The sequence below is a fragment of the Petromyzon marinus genome, chromosome 38 (genome assembly GCF_048934315.1).
Source record: "Petromyzon marinus isolate PM22_M1 ecotype Great Lakes invasive population chromosome 38, UKy_Petmar_22M1.pri1.0, whole genome shotgun sequence".
NCBI lineage: Eukaryota > Metazoa > Chordata > Hyperoartia > Petromyzontiformes > Petromyzontidae > Petromyzon > Petromyzon marinus.
This window is the reverse complement of record NC_133704.1, coordinates 8,037,403-8,054,413: the sequence shown is the minus strand read 5'-3', so window position 1 is coordinate 8,054,413 and position 17,011 is coordinate 8,037,403. Positions and strand designations below refer to the sequence as shown.

The 17,011-nt window shown below is 53.1% G+C and overlaps 1 protein-coding gene across 1 annotated transcript in view; it reads left to right on the top strand.

Moving 5' to 3' along the window:
* Positions 1-514: 514 nt before the first annotated feature.
* The window catches only part of LHX1 (LIM homeobox 1), a 71,115-nt gene continuing 54,618 nt past the window's right edge, over positions 515-17,011 (top strand). Inside the window, exon 1 of the mRNA XM_076072469.1 lies at positions 515-1,697. Coding sequence (XP_075928584.1) covers positions 1,528-1,697 — 170 coding nt within the window. The 5' untranslated portion in view covers positions 515-1,527. The remainder of the gene's footprint in view (positions 1,698-17,011) is intronic.

Below are 17,011 nucleotides of genomic sequence, written 5' to 3'. Positions count from 1 at the left end.
CGTGAAAGGGAGACAGAGAGAGAGTGAGTGAGAGAGAGAGAAGCGATGCTAAACTGAAGGTGGTTCAATTATCGCGTTTCCATGGAGTCAGCCACAGCGCGACATTGCGAGCGGACGAGTGTGGCGGCGTGGTATCAAATCCCGAGCGCTCCTCCATCTCTCGCTCTCTCTCTCGCGCTCTCTCTCTCCGGTTTCTCTCCCTACCTCGTTCACCCCCCCCCCCCCGCTCTATTTTGCATTTCACGCCGCGTCCCCGAGACCCCTTCACCCCCCCCACATCACCCCCACCCCGCGCCCCTTCCAGCCCTGCCACCCTCCCTCCCTCCTGCCCTCCCTCCCTCTCTCCCGCCCAATCTCCCACCCCCCCCTGTCCCCTACCTACTCCTCCCTCCTCCCCCTTCATTCTCCCTCCCTCCCTCTCTGCTCCCCCACCCCCCGCACCACTCCCAACCCCTCCACGTACCCCTCCTCCCTGCGTGCTCCCCCCTCCTCCCCCTCTAACACACCCATACCCCCCCCCCCCCCATGCGCGCGCACACACAGCGAGATATACACGTGCGTGTGCCAGTCGCGGGACACTGACTGCCGAGTGAGAGAGGGGAGGAGAGAAGCTGGGGAGAGCCAGATAGCAAGAGAGTGAGAGAGAGAGCAAGTGAGAGAGAGACACAGAGAGAGAGAGCCAGAGAGACGCGCCACAATACAGAAGGGGGAGCATTTATAGAGGCGACCAGATTCAATAATCGCGTCTCTCCGAAGACGTGGAGCGTTGACGAGGAGAGAGCGCGAAAGACACCGAGAGAGACGAGAGAGACGAGAGAGACGAGAGAGCGAACATCCTTCTCGCTTCGAGGTCCTATTCTCGGAGCTCGTGTAGAGACTTCGGCCGCGGCCCACGTCAGCCGTACGCCGCGCGCGTGCTCGTTACACGGCGCGCGTGCGCGTGAACACACCGCGTGCACACACGGGCAACGCGCGTGGTTCGTCGCGTACGTGGCCTTGAATCCGTCTTGCCGCTTCTGTGCCGTCTTTCTCTCGCTCGCTCGCTCTATCTCGTGCCACAATCTCCCTGTCGCGAGGGACTCGAGCGAGTGGGCGAGGAGGAGAAGGAGGAGAAGGAGCGATGTTTCCACGTTCCATCGCCCCCACCATCACCACCACCACCACCATCGCACCGGACCGTGCCACGCCGCCGCTTAGCTAAAACTCAAAGCGCGAAGAGAGAAGAGGCGAAAGAGGCCAGAGAGAGAGAGAGGGGAGCCAGTTTGTTCGGAGAAGCGACTTTGACAAGCGCGAGAAGAGAGTGTCGCTCCGCGCGCGCGCGCGAGCGAGAGAGAGAGAGAGACGACGACGTCAAGAGACACTCTCAAGACGCTCCGTTGTTCGCGGTTACAAACCCGCCGCTGGAACTTCGCGAAACCCGGACCAGACATCTCCTTGAAGTGTCGCGTCCGCGTCGGCTGCTGCTCGCTGCTACTGCTGCTGCTGGCGGGGCCAAGCCGGGCTGCGCGGCCTCGCTGTACGGACAGAATGGTTCACTGCGCTGGCTGTGAGAGACCCATACTCGACCGGTTTCTGCTCAACGTCCTAGACCGTCCGTGGCACGTGAAGTGCGTCCAGTGCTGCGACTGCAAATGCCATCTGAGCGAGAAGTGCTTCTCCCGCGACGGGAAACTCTACTGCAAGAGCGACTTTTTCAGGTACCGGGGTCGTGGCCGTGGTTGGTGATCAAGGTGGTGGTGGTGGTGTTGATGGTGGAGATGATCAAGGTGGTGGTATTGATGGTGGAGATGATCAAGGTGGTGGTGGTGATGATGATCAAGGTGGTGGTGGTGATGGTGGTGGAGATGATCAATGTGGTGGTGGTGATGATGATCAAGGTGGTGGTGGTGGAGGAGATGATCAATGCGGTGATTGTGGTGGTGATGAATGTAGTGTTTGTTATTATTGTGGTGAAGATGGTCTCAAAGTTTCACCTGGCCTGGCACAAGCTGCCATTCGCCACTTCGTGGCAGCTGTTGATGATCAAGGTGGTGAATGTGGTAGTGATAGAGGTGATTCAGGTGGCTGTGGTGGTGGAGATGATCGGTGTGGTGGTGGTGGTTATTATTGTGGTGATGATCGAGGTAGTAGTTGTAGCGTAGTTATTATTGTGATGATCATAGTGACGATCAAGTTGGTTGATGGTGATGGTCGTGATAATAATTATGGTCGCGTGGTTATCACGATTATAATCAATGTGCACCTACTGCTCGCGATGAGTCTGGCTCTTGGTGCTACTGATGATGATGATGAGTGTTCTGATAGGAATGATGATGATGGTGATGATGAGAGTGCCGCTGATGAAGGTGGTGGTGATTTTTCTGTTGGGTATGTTGGTGATGATGATTGTTCTGATAGGAATAATGATGATGATAATGAAAGTGCCGCTGATGATGGTGGTGGTGATTTTTCTGGTGGGTATGTCGGTGGTGATGATGATGATGATGATTGTTCTGACAGGAATAATGATGATGATAATGAAAGTGCCGCTGATGGTGGTGGTGATTTTTCTGGTGGGTATGTTGGTGATGATGATGCTGATGAAGGTCGTGGTGGTGGTGGCTGTCCTGGTACAAGCCCTGTCTCGTAATCTCCCGTCGACTCAGTGTCGCCGCCGTCTCCCGTCTCGTCACGACGCTTTCCCCTCCGCGCCGCTTGCCACTGACGAGCGCCCGCGCGAAATTCGCCACGAGCCTCTGCCCAGCGATTCCCCATCGCCAACTCGCGCCACTGCGGCTGGCTGGCAGCGACTTACTCGAAGGACTCTGGTTGCGCGGCTAGGACTGTGAAAAAATGTTTTAAACATCTCCCGTGTAGCCCTCAACGGAACCGCCGCGGGGAAAGTGCCGTTGTGCCCGCGAGGCGTTCGCCTTCATCGACGCCACGCACGGCCGCCTTTGTCTCCCCGCGGTGTACTTTTGTGTCGAGGTTAAAGGGGAGGGAACCCAGGGCACCAGTCGTGAGCGCAGCCATCTAGCTCGGTAGAGCGGTGCGCCAGCCACAGCAGCGACGTTACAACCCCGACACACAAAGATAGCCCCCCTCCTCCCCCCCCCGTATCGCCTTACACAGACTGTTGAGGCGAGTGCTGTTAGTGAGCAGCAACTATGAAGGCCGGCACGACAGTGGTCTCTCCACAACGCACAGTACACACACATCACCTACCCACCGTTACCAGCGACACACACACACACACATCACCTACACACCGTTACCAGCGACACACACACATCACCTACCCACCGTTACCAGCGACACACACACACACACATCACCTACCCACCGTTACCAGCGACACACACACACATCACCTACCCACCGTTACCAGCGACACACACACATCACCTACCCACCGTTACTAGCGACACACACACACATCACCTACCCACCGTTACCAGCGACACACACACACATCACCTACCCACCGTTTACCAGCAACACACACACACGCGCGCGCGCACTTGCATTATAACATTAACATTTACATACGCACACACACATATACATACACACAAACACACATATACATACATACACACAAACACACATATACATAGCGGATGCACGGTGAGCGAGAATCGTTCCGCTATCTGTGGGCTTCAGCGTCACACTCCACGGAAAGCGAACAGTCGACATCGTCGGCTATATTCATGGAATAGATGCGATTTTCAGATTTGTATCTTCTTGTGGCATATATATGTACACATCGGAGGGTTAATGTTGGGCGTAAATTCATTGACCAAGAGCATTTGCAACATTGATATAAGTGAATGGTCGTGTGTGCGTGAGTTCCATTCCCGATCACGGCCGACGCCCGACGACGATGATTATGTGAACTCGTCCTGGGTATCGCCTAGGTCGACTCAGCCTCAAATTAGTTTACCTGGATCCAGCTGTGTGTGAGCATCGCCACGAGGGAGACGAAGGAGGGGGTGTGGGGGGGTGCTCGCGTAGCCGTGCCGGGTTCCATTCACATTCACGAGCGCTCGCTAAAAGCGATTGCCCCAACAGTCTGTCGTGAAGGGCCTTAGATCTTTGTCTAGAGGGTGAGTTTTTGTCTTTTTGTTAAACATACGCATGAACACTGTATGTTGCGCGCCCGAGCATGTCTATGTACATATATGTTCACGGGTGTGTCCATCCGCTTTGTTGAGCGTACGTGTTCACGCGCGTCATACGTACACACGTGTGCGTTTGTATGTATGTATGTGTAATTTATTCACACGTGTTGGTTGCGTGTACACGTGTGCGCGTGTGTAAATCATTGACGCACACGTGTTGGTTGTAAGTGCGCGCGTCTACACACGCGTAATTATTCCACACATGTTAGTTGTATGCACGCACGCGTGTGAAATATTAGTGGCACATTTGAACTGCGCAGCGCACACGAACCACGTGATGGCCACGCTTGCATTCCGCCAAGACGTCTGCTGTTGATATTAACAAAGATAACATTGTCAACGATAATATTACCAACGATAATATTGCACGTCAATTTACATATTACCACGTGACACAGCGACGCTCAACAATAAATATGATTAGCCCTGCGTGTTGGGATGTGCAGTGTTGTGTATCAACGAAAAACACAAATCGTGTGAAATCGTTTTTTTATTATAATTGTTGTTCGTTTCCTAACTTTGTTTATTGCAAATTTAAGTCCGTATTACGACAGCAACAAGTATGTGTGTAAACATACGTGGTTTTAAAATGTCATTTCAATATACAGTACACTATATATGCATATATTTTGCAGATTAACAAAGCACTGATTTTCTCATGCAGCAGTGGATTGATCATGGCTGATGACGATGATTGATTGATGACTGATGGATGATGTGATTAAGAGAAACCCGGACATTGATTTAAAACAAACCGGTTTAATATTCACGTGTTAATTTAATTTCACTTGTATTGTACGGACATAGACGAAGCCAGGTTAATTTCGTTAATTAAGTGTGAGAGTTAACAGCGGTCACAGTGGTGTGACAGTTAACAGAGGTTACCATGGTGTGACAGTTAACAGAGGTCACCGTGGTGTGACAGTTAACAGAGGTTACCATGGTGTGATAGTTAACAGTGGTCACCGTGGTGTGACAGTTAACAGAGGTCACAGTGGTGTGACAGTTAACAGCGGTCACCGTGGTGTGACAGTTAACAGCGGTCACCGTGGTGTGACAGTTAACAGAGGTCACAGTGGTGTGACAGTTAACAGAGGTCACCATGGTGTGACAGTTAACAGAGGTCACCGTGGTGTGACAGTTAACAGAGGTCACAGTGGCGTGACAGTTAACAGAGGTCACCGTGGTGTGACAGTTAACAGAGGTCACCGTGGTGTGACAGTTAACAGCGGTCACAGTGGTGTGACAGTTAACAGCGGTTACCGTGGTGTGACAGTTAACAGTGGTTACCATGGTGTGACAGTTAACAGAGGTCACCGTGGTGTGACAGTTAACAGAGGTCACAGTGGTGTGACAGTTAACAGAGGTCACAGTGGTGTGACAGTTAACAGAGGTTACAGTGGTGTGACAGTTAACAGAGGTCACAGTGGTGTGACAGTTAACAGAGGTCACAGTGGTGTGACAGTTAACAGAGGTCACAGTGGTGTGACAGTTAACAGAGTTTACCGTGGTGTGACAGTTAACATCGTCGTAGTAAACATCGCCCGCTAGGGAGACAAAGGCGGCCGGGCGTGGTGCTGGCCACCCACCCCCTCGTGTGCCGTGCCGGCCTCCATAGGTGCTCGCTAGCAACACTTTCCCCAACAGTCTGGTCAGGCTATACGGGGGATCTTTCTCTTTGTTTGTTGTTGTTATTGTGTATTGTTATATGTTGTGGTGTATATTTGTACGTACGTGTGTACATTCGCGTGCACGTGTGTGTACGTATGGCGGCGTCGGGTGTAAGGGTTACCGTGGGGAGCGGTGGCGCGGTGGTTAGCGCACGGGCGCTCACGACCAACAACAGTGGCGGATATTAGAACCGACTGCGGACCTCCCCTAGGTCGACTCAGCGTGTGAATGCTTTAGCATTGAATGGGGAGACCGATCCGGTCGGGCGAGCTGCATGCCGTGCCACCCTCTGGCGTGCCGCCCTCTGGCGTGCCACCGCCTGGCGTGCCGTGCCACCCTCTGCCGTGCCGTGCCACCCCTTGGCGTGCCACCCCTTGGCGTGCCGTGCCACCCCTTGGCGTGCCGTGCCACCCCTTGGCGTGCCACCCTCTGCCGTGCCGTGCCACCCCTTGGCGGCCGTGCCACCCTCTGCCGTGCCACCCTCTGCCGTGCCGTGCCACCCCTTAGCGTGCCACCCTCTGCCGTGCCATGCCACCCCTTGGCGTGCCGTGCCACCCTCTGCCGTGCCGTGCCACCCCCTGGCGTGCCGTGCCACCCTCTGCCGTGCCACCCTCTGCCGTGCCGTGCCACCCTCTGCCGTGCCACCCCCTGGCGTGCCGTGCCACCCGTAATAGGCGCTCGCTCACACGTTACCCAACAGTTTGTTAATGGCTCCATGGGGTGACCTTTGTCTTTATGTAAGTGTGCGTGTGTGAGAGTGTCTTTGTCTTTGTATGGGGAGCGGTGGGGTTAGCGGTTAGCGCGCTGCCCCGCGAACCCGGCGACTCCGCGAGTTCGTATTCCGCACGCGGCCAACATTATCCGGCGCTCATCGGGAACGGCGATTCTTCGATTGTATTTATCTCAACCCGGTCCTGGGCCTCCCCGAGGTCGACTCAATTGAGTGAACCTGGCGCGATGCGGTGTCGACTCAGCCAGTGCCGTCGTAATTGACTCGCTCACGTCATTGACTACTCGCTCACGGCACTTGACACAGAAAGGCCGTGAAAGCTACACGGGGAATAGTTGTCTTCTGCCGTGCCGTGCCACCCCCTGGCGTGCCGTGCCACCCTCTGCCGTGCCACCCTCTGCCGTGCCGTGCCACCCTCTGCCGTGCCACCCCCTGGCGTGCCGTGCCACCCGTAATAGGCGCTCGCTCACACGTTACCCAACAGTTTGTTAATGGCTCCATGGGGTGACCTTTGTCTTTATGTAAGTGTGCGTGTGTGAGAGTGTCTTTGTCTTTGTATGGGGAGCGGTGGGGTTAGCGGTTAGCGCGCTGCCCCGCGAACCCGGCGACTCCGCGAGTTCGTATTCCGCACGCGGCCAACATTATCCGGCGCTCATCGGGAACGGCGATTCTTCGATTGTATTTATCTCAACCCGGTCCTGGGCCTCCCCGAGGTCGACTCAATTGAGTGAACCTGGCGCGATGCGGTGTCGACTCAGCCAGTGCCGTCGTAATTGACTCGCTCACGTCATTGACTACTCGCTCACGGCACTTGACACAGAAAGGCCGTGAAAGCTACACGGGGAATAGTTGTCTTTACATTTTGCGTACGAGTGATTGTTGATGTATCGGCGTCACATGTCTTATGTGGCGGGGGGAGGGGGGTGGGGTTGCGTTCGGTTTGCGATCCCGCTGCAGCCGAAACGTCTGACATTCCCGCGGGCGACAGGCAAACGGGCCGCCTTTGTGTTTTTTTTTTAACTCGCAGGGTAATTGTAGGGCGCGCAAACCGATTACGCGAGACAAAGCCGAAGACGATCCCTCTGGGAAGGCGACCAACACTCCGAGCGACGCGCCCGAACCTACACACACAGACAAAGGTCCCCCGGAATAGCGTCAATCGACTGTTGGGGCAAGTGCTGCTATTGGCGAGTAACAAGCACGAGGAAGGTGGGTGGCCAGCACCACGTCCGGGCCGCCTTTGTCTCCCCAATGGTGTACTCTACACAAAGATACGCAACACAGGCACGTACGCATCTGAGTGTGTACTTACGTTTGTATACACATACCGATAATGGGACATCACGTACACGTGATAAGTCGTTTATGTACGTGCTATTTATATATGTACGTATATGTAACACTATATAACGTACTCTTTGGTTCGAACTATATAACGTACCTGTGATAGTCCTTAGTAGGCACTATTGTGTGTATTTGTGCGTGTACTTGTAATGCAATATTACGTAGGAATGCATGACGTGCTATGTAAATAGTACGTATGATGCGTGTATCGAACACACGGTACGGGTACTTCATGGCAGCAGGATACGGGACTTGTGGCTATCAAGATTCAACTATTACTTTGCCTCTTGCTTAATTGTTCTAAACTATTTTTTGTGTTAGCAGGTAAGGCCCACTGAGTTATAATAGCGATTTTTTTTTCAGAAGCAACCTGGCCATCGCAAACGATAGCTCAACGAAGTGGCTTCTCACGTGGACATTTATAGCAGCCAAATAGCCGAAACGCCGTGATGTTGAATTCTAAATATGGAGGGGAAATACCGGAATAGGAACCGGCGAAAAATCCACGCGATCACGACGAGAGAGAGACACCGCAAACTCCAAATATACAGCAGCAGGCATCGTCAGGGTCGGGATCGAATCCTCGACCTCCCGTATACCAGGAGAGGTGGTTAACATCACGCCACCGTGATATACGATTACAGAGAATGGTGCCGCGTGGCTGATGGAATGTGTACGAAAAAATGAATTCTCTTTCGCGGATACGTGAAAAGCGGCGGCGTGTATTGTCCGTCTGCGGAATCTTATTATTTGTGATTCTCTACTACGTCTGTTTCCCACGGGAGTGTCCGTTCGACCTCGATATTCCTGAAACCTTCCGACACTGATGGAGCTCGAATGCAACGTTAACCCAGGGAACTACTTTCCTTAATAATGTCGACCTCCCCGCGACCCCCCGACCCCCCCCACCACACCACCCCCTATCGCTACCAGTATATGATGTATATATTTTAGTCTTGGTTATTCACCTATATCTACGCATTTGCGCGAGTACTTAACATCGAACGGTAACGCCCGCGTCTCTGATGACGATGTGTAGCTGTGCCGCGCGGGCAAAGGCATTCGTCGGAGTGGCACGTGTTCGCATCACGACAGCGGTCACACGGAGTGGCACGTGTAGGCATCGCAACAGCCGTCACACGGAGTGGCACGTGTAGGCATCATCACAGCGGTAACACAGAGTGGCACGTGTCGGCATCACAAAAGCGGTAATAGGGAGTGGCACGTGTACGCATCACCACAGCGATAACACGGAGTGGCACGTGTACGCATCACCACAGCGGTAACACGGAGTGGCACGTGTACGCATCACGACAGCGGTAACACGGAGTGGCACGTGTACGCATCACGACAGCGGTAACACGGAGTGACACGTGTACGCATCACCACAGCGGTAACACGGAGTGGCACGTGTACGCATCACGACAGCGATAACACGGAGTGGCACGTGTACGCATCACGACAGCGGTAACACGGCCCCTTGCATATCTGCGGTAACCCGCGGGCACATCGCGCGCATAGCGATGCGCTGCTATTGTTGTACGCACCGCGATGCGCTGTGTTCGTCGTTGTTATACGCACCGCGCGCGCGTACGCAAAACGTCTCCGATCCACGCGTTCTTATGCGTACGCGGGTTACGTCCATGAGACAAAGATCCCCTTTCGTCACGGCCTTTAGACACAGACTGCTGGGGCAAGAACTGTCGGCGAGTATCACCGATGGAGGCCTGCACGGCGTACGAGACTCTCCCCTCGTGCTGATATTTTTTGTACACACCGCACCGGCTACTAATGTGCTAGGCGCGACATCGCACACACACATACATATGATGATGAAGCGTATACATAAATACAGGGTAAGAAAGCAGCGAGCCGACAAGGAGCACACACACAGGGAGCGCGAGTGAATCGCGATACGCGGCCTCAAAGCGAGATTCGCGTTTTCTCACCCTCGGCCCAACGCGTGCGGCGATTGGTCTCGGCAGAGGGCCTAACTTGTATTCACTTGCGTGTAGAACTTCGTTCGCATCGTGCGTGGCAAAACGCGCTCATCAATACTTCTAATCGAGCGCACGCACACACGCACACAAATACATACACACGCATACATACGCGCACACACACGCATACAGATACACACGCTGACATACATACACACGCATGCACGCACGCACCTCATGCGTACACGCACGCTATGCGCAGACGCACACGCGAAGACAAAGATCCCCCGTATAGGCCGTAACAGACTGTTGGGGAAAGTGCTGTAAGCGAGCACCGGCTAACGCGGGCACGGCGCACGACGGGGTGGGTGGCTAGAACCACACACACACACGCTTACACACACGCATACACACACGCATACACACACACGCATACACACACATACACACACACGCTTACACACACGCATACACACACACGCTTACACACACGCATGCACACACGCGCATACACGCGTGTGCATACACACGCACGCATATACACACACACACGCATACACACACGCATGCACACACGCGCATACACACGTGTGCATACACACGCACGCATATACACACACACGCATACACACACGCATACATACACACACGCTTACACACACGCATGCACACACGCGCATACACACGTGTGCATACACACGCACGCATACACACACACACACACGCATACACACACACACGCATACACACACACGCATACACACACACACACGCATACACATACACACACAGGTTCGTTCGTTCGTCCGTGAATTCGTTCGCGATTTCGTGCAATTCGGGCAGCAGTAATTCTGTCCGTCTGTCCGTTCGTTAGCTCGGTAACGTCTGTCGATCCATACCCTCTGTCCGTCCGTTCGTTCGTAATCCGTGTCCGACAATAATAACAACACGAATTGTATTGTATTAACACACACACACATATATACACTACATATATCACACTATATATGTGTGTGACAGTGTGAGCGCGCGCGCGTGCGTGTAATAAGCGGCGTCTTTCGTTCTGCTGCCCAGAGCAGAATTTTGTCATTCGCCGCGGGCAGGGAAGTGGAACGGGGGGAATCAACTCCGGAGTTGGCGCTACCAACAACTTCCGCCGGGAGCTCTGCGAACCCACAGGTTGGGAGATGCTTCAGCGACCGACTCCGTCTCTCCCCTGTATCCGTTCGGTCGTGCTCTCTACGTCGGTGGCCGTTCGGATTTGTTTTTTTTTGTTTGTCGCGGAACCCCCGCGGATATTTAAAGGCGGAAGATTCCTCTGATGGTGCCAGCATTGGCTGGCTTTTGTTTGGGGGGGGAGGGGCAAGTGCTTGTTAGCGAGCCCCGTCTATTAAGGACACTACCGCGCCCGGCCGCCTTTATCTCCCCAGTGGACGAGGTTTGCGCAACACCGCACCAGGTACTCATTTGAGGCCGAGTCGACCTAGTGGGATGCCCAGGACCCCTGTTTCAAGCGCTCGTCACTGCCGTTGATGGCCGTGAGCGAGCCGGGAAATGGAACTCGGGTCGCCGGGTAAACGTAACGCAGCGCGCTAAGCGCTGCGCCACCGCTCACCCCACACACGCCTTAGCAAGCACACACACGAACACATTTGTGGGGAGGAGGGGGGGGGAGGGGGAGTTTGGTGGTGTTTACGCTGTGTTACAAAAAAAAAACTTCAAGATCCGTGGCGTGAATCCATGAGACCTCCTTAAATCGTCGAGTCGCTCATCCAGTCTCGGCGACGACTTCATTGTTCAATACACCACGCGGTGTTGCGTTTCGTTCGCTGTCCTTCCCCACCCGCACCTCCGATTAGCACGGTTGGCTACGTACGTTACGAAATAATTTCTACATACATACAATATTGTGGGGGGGGGGGTTGGAGTGATATCTCCGCCGCTGTCACCACCAATAAGATGGGCGGGCGCATTCTGCCCGCCGCTTGCATTTGAATTCGGTTGATGATGCATGGCGCTCTCCGCAAGTGGCGATGGTGGTGCGGGGTTAAACCGGGGCTGTGTCCACGTTCTAGATTTGAAGCTTTCGTGACTGCCAGGATCCATACTCTTTGGTTCTATTCGGTAAAGTGACGTAGGTAAAAACATATTTTTGTTGTTTTATTTTTTTACCTACGTGACTTTTCCGAATAGAACCAAACTGTGTCCACGTGTTCGTAGCAAGGAAACATGCGCTTAAGAAGCTCCCCTGATGAAGGTGGTTGCGACGAACCGTCGGACATCATCTCGAAATCACCACATGAGAGAGCTTTAATCGAAGGGGGCGGGGTGGCTGGAATGTTTCAGCCACGACGTGAAATTCTTTGCGGCCAGAGATGGATTTTCATTTCTCACGCTCGATATCTTCCCGGAACGCTGCGAGGATGACCGCTTGGAGTATGAATTATCGGAGTAAGGCACTACCACTAGAGTTACAAGGTTACGCCTCTCCATAATAATAGTAACCCTATATGATGGTACCCTATATGTGCCTGTGAGCCTATGAATGTATATTTTAAAGGAATATTAATTGAGCCGGAACAGCTTTCTGCACTCTCCCCGCGGGAAACTGAGCCAATGCCTGACGACGCACGTGACACGATGTTGTTACCGGTGCACAAGCGGCTCTCGCCAATCCACTGCTGGATGAGAACCACACCCCCCCCCCCCCAGCGCCGTTGCCGCATGGTGATCGTTCCACGAGCCACGCTCTCGTACCCCACGCTGGCTTAGCAATGCCTTAAGTGCATTGCGGGGGGGGGGGGGTGCCATATGCGTTTGAGCGTAGTACAGTATAATAACTCGGCGGTGCGACAGCAGATGGCGGTGCAAGCAGCGTCACCGCGTGGCTCGCCACGTTACGGCCAGAGAAGAGCCACGTGGTGAGCCACGTGGTGAGTCACGTGGTGAGCTCGCGGCCGCTTATGACGCCTGTCATCGAGATCGCTCTCCAGGCTCCTGCTTAGCTTTTCCAGCTCTGTGACGAGACCGGGTGCATTGCGGGTGATTTTTGTCACACGCCGCCTATACAACAGTGTTGCTTATATGGACAGACCGGCGCTCGTCATGGTAATGTGGAATGTAATTCACTGCTTGCTCGGATATCAAGCGATGCACGCCTCTACCGCTCCACGCTTGGATTGTGACGGGGGAGGTAATCTGGCGTTTGACCGAAACGTACGGACATGTAATTTGCATATTATTTGCATACGATTTACATATTCTCGTTTTAATTATTTCCTTTGATGTGACGAAGCGTAAGTCAGGAGAGTTAATTTGGCGCGTGGGCAGTGGTGGAATGTTAAGTATAAAGACGTACAATTGATCACAATCACCATCATTGTCACCATCATCATCAATGTCACCATCATTATCCATGTCATGGTCATCATCATGATAAACTGTATCAACTTCACAATCATCATCAACACCGTTATCAATGCCATCATTATCATCTCAATCATCAACATCGTTGTCAATGTCATCATTATCATCGCCAACATCGTTGTCAATGTCATTATCATCGCCAACATCGTTATCAATGTCATCATCATAATCAACATCGTTTTCAATAGCATTATCATCAAATTATAATGATATTGTCATCATTATCCTCATCAACGTCAGCGTAGGCAAATATTCTCGTAATTTTCCTTCTCTGTCCTGAATAAGGGTCATTGCTCAAAGCGTCAAACAATATCTGTTTGTGATACGATAACCCAGTGTACGACCCCCCCCCCCCCAACCCACCTTTGTCAGTCCACGGCCGAATGAAAGCCTTTAACACCGCATATGGTCATGCGGGAGGTTGTGGAGCCATACTTCACCACACCGGTCAGTGCCCGTTGGTGATGGACGATGAGTTCAGATGTCACCCCTCGCCATGGCTGATGTCCGTTGGACCACGTGGCCAGGGGTCGAACTTCACCTTCTCTCTCCCCACTGGACCCGCCGCTCCACAGTCGACGAGAAGGCAGCGTTAATTAGCATTGCGGTAGATTTAACTCACAATGTGTACAGTGTTTAATGATGTCGCTAAATATATTACCGTACATATATTAAGTTTTATTGACGGGAAACGGAAGATGAAGGGCGAAAATAATTATAAGAACATTCGCATTTTGCAGACACGTGTTTTTGTTTGCATACTTTGGTGGGATTTTACGTTGATGGGCTACCACGTGCGTTCAGCATGACGTCCGACGTTTTGCAGCCGCGTGCTGTGAAGCTCCGTTCCCCTTTAACGCGCGCGGTACAAACACGAAATCGCATCGGAGAGCTCCCTCCGTGTACGACACGGCCCTGGGAAACGTACGCGATCGACCAATCACAAATAAGATTCAGCAGACGGAGAATCAATCCCTCTGCTTTCCCGTATCCGTGAAAAGTAATTGTTTTGTACACGTTCCATCAGCACTACTCTCTGCGAGTATATAATGTGTGGCGAGATGTTTACTACCTCGCCCGGTATACGGGACGTCGTGGGTTCGATCGATCTCGATCCGGACGCCTGGCTGTGTATTTGGAGTTTGCGTGTCTCTCTCTCTCTCTCCCCGCGTGGTCGCGTGAATTTTTCTCCAAGGCCCTCCGGGTTTTCCCCTCCACATTTAGAATCAACGTCGCCCGTTTCGAGTACCGTATTTGGCTACTGTACATTTCCACACGGTGATGATGAGCAACTTCGTTGAGCTATCACAGATCGCTTCCGAAAAAAGAGCTTGCCTGGTAAAATAACAAACAAAAAATTGCGGTATCACAGAATAACGTCAGCAGCATTGGATCGGGTCGAACCTAGGTCCGGATCGGTTTCGATATTCAGTGCCTAAATCATTGCTAGGGGACTGCCAAGATGTGTATATGTATATAGACCAACCTTGTGTGTGTGTTAGATATGGTACTCATTCGATGTAGACACAACAAAGCAACCAAGTACCGCAAAGATATCCGATTGACGTTGAACGCGGCGCGTTTGATTCGCGTTGGATTTCCCCATTTGCGACATTCCGGTGTTGCAAGTGCTGTGATGTTATTTACGCAACACATTATTACAAAGATCACCCATATATAGCTTTCACCGGTGCTGTTAGGGCAAGTGCTGTTAGCGAGCCACCGATTGAAGGCCAGGCAAGGCACGCGAGGGGAGGGGGTGGGTGGTCAGCACCACGGCTGGTCGCCTTCGTCTCCCCAGTGGCGACGTTTTAAACGTCGCACCAGGTACTCATTCGAGGCTGAGTCGACCTAGGTTCAGATAATCGTCACTGGTGTTGGCCCTGGAGCGCGCTAACCGCCACACTACGGCTCTCCACACACACACATATGTACACACACACACACGTGGTATTGTACAGACGTAACAATATGCACCGTTCATCATTGAAGTACAAATACACACACAAATACACACACACGCGTGGTGGCACTAACCCTCTCAGCAGCAGAGAGGGTTGGTGGATCACACACCGATGTTGTGAGAGGCGGGGCGGTGCCGTTCCCTTAGCTCGCCAGGAGAAGGCGGTGCAGCAAATGGCACCAAAGTCGGCGTTCGTTTCCATCGGAGTCGACCTAGGGGAGGCCCGGGCAAGGTTCGGAGAATCGTCGATGTGGGTGGTCGTGAGCGGTAATCGCAGCGCTAGCCGCTGCACTACCGCTCCCCCCCCCCCCCCACCCCACTAAGACAAAGATCCCCCGTGTAGCCTTAACAGACTGTTGGGGCAAGTGCTGTTAGCGAGCACCTATGAAGGCCGGCACGGCACACGAGGGAGTGAGTGGCCAACACCACGCCCGGCCGCCTTTGTCTCCCCAGTGGCGATGATTTTACACACCGCACCAGGTACACACTTGAGGCTGAGTCGACCTAGGGGAGGCCCAGGACCGGTTCAGATAATCGTCACCGGTGTTGGCCGTGAGCAGGGAATCGAACCCGGTTCGCCAGGTTCGTAGCGCAGCGCGCTAGCCGCTCCAACACCGCTCCCCATAGCCACACACGCGCGCACATAACGCATGCATATGCGCATACACACACAAAGACATAGACCCCCCTCCCTCCGTATATCCTTAAATACATTTAAATACGCGCACTCGCGCACACAAACGAAGACTTACGCGCGCTCACAATCACAAAAAACAACTCACCGCACAAAGACAAAGACCCTCCCCCCACCCCGTATAGCCTCAACAGACTGTTGGGGCAAGTGCTGATAGCGAGTGACAACTATGACGGGCTGCAACGGCACACGAAAGGGGGTGGTGGATGGTGAGCACCACGCCCGGCCGCCTTTGTCTCCCCAATGCCGATGCTTTTACACTCCCCCCCCCCCCTTCCAAGCCCAACCGGGGTACTCGTTTTAGGCTGAGTCTACCCAAGCGAGGTCCGGAGCTCGGTTCAGATATTCGCTACTGTGCATATCGGTCGTGAGCGGGAATCGAACTCGGGTACCTGGGTTCTTAGCGCGGGGCGTTTGGGGGCTCGCTATGTTTTACATATATATGTATCTATGAATGTCACGCAAGGTGTACAACTGTGTATATATATGCGTTGTATACATGCGCGTGATTATATTTCCACGCCCGGAGTTAATGTATGGCGAGTAGTTGGGATGAGATGGGAGTGTCCTGCGCTTTACCCCACCGGATCACAAAACGACGAGCACGTTAGACATTCATCAGGAACACGCGCGTACAGTCGCTCAGCCGTGACTGCCACTTGACAACCGCTCCTGCCATCGGTCCGTTAAGACGGGACGAAATGCTACCCCCCCCTTTATTGCCCTGTAGATATTTCTATATATGTACAGTAAAAGCGGGGGGGGGGGGTTAAACCGGTAACCGTTTTTTTTCTGTTTCCTTGTGGGTTACCGGTAATGGCAAAAAAAAAAAAATCCCCCGATTCGTGTCTGTGTGTATGTGTGTGTATCTGAACCGGTCCTGGACCTCACCTAGGTCGACTCAGCCTCAAATGAGTACCTGGTGCGATGTGTAAACATCGCCACTAGGGAGACAAAGGCGGCCGGGCGTGGTGTTGGCCACCCACCCCCTCGTTTGCCGTGCCGGCCTTCATAGGTGCTTGCTAACAGCACTTTCCCCTACAGTTTGTTAAGGCTACACGGGGAATCTTTGTCTTTGTGTGT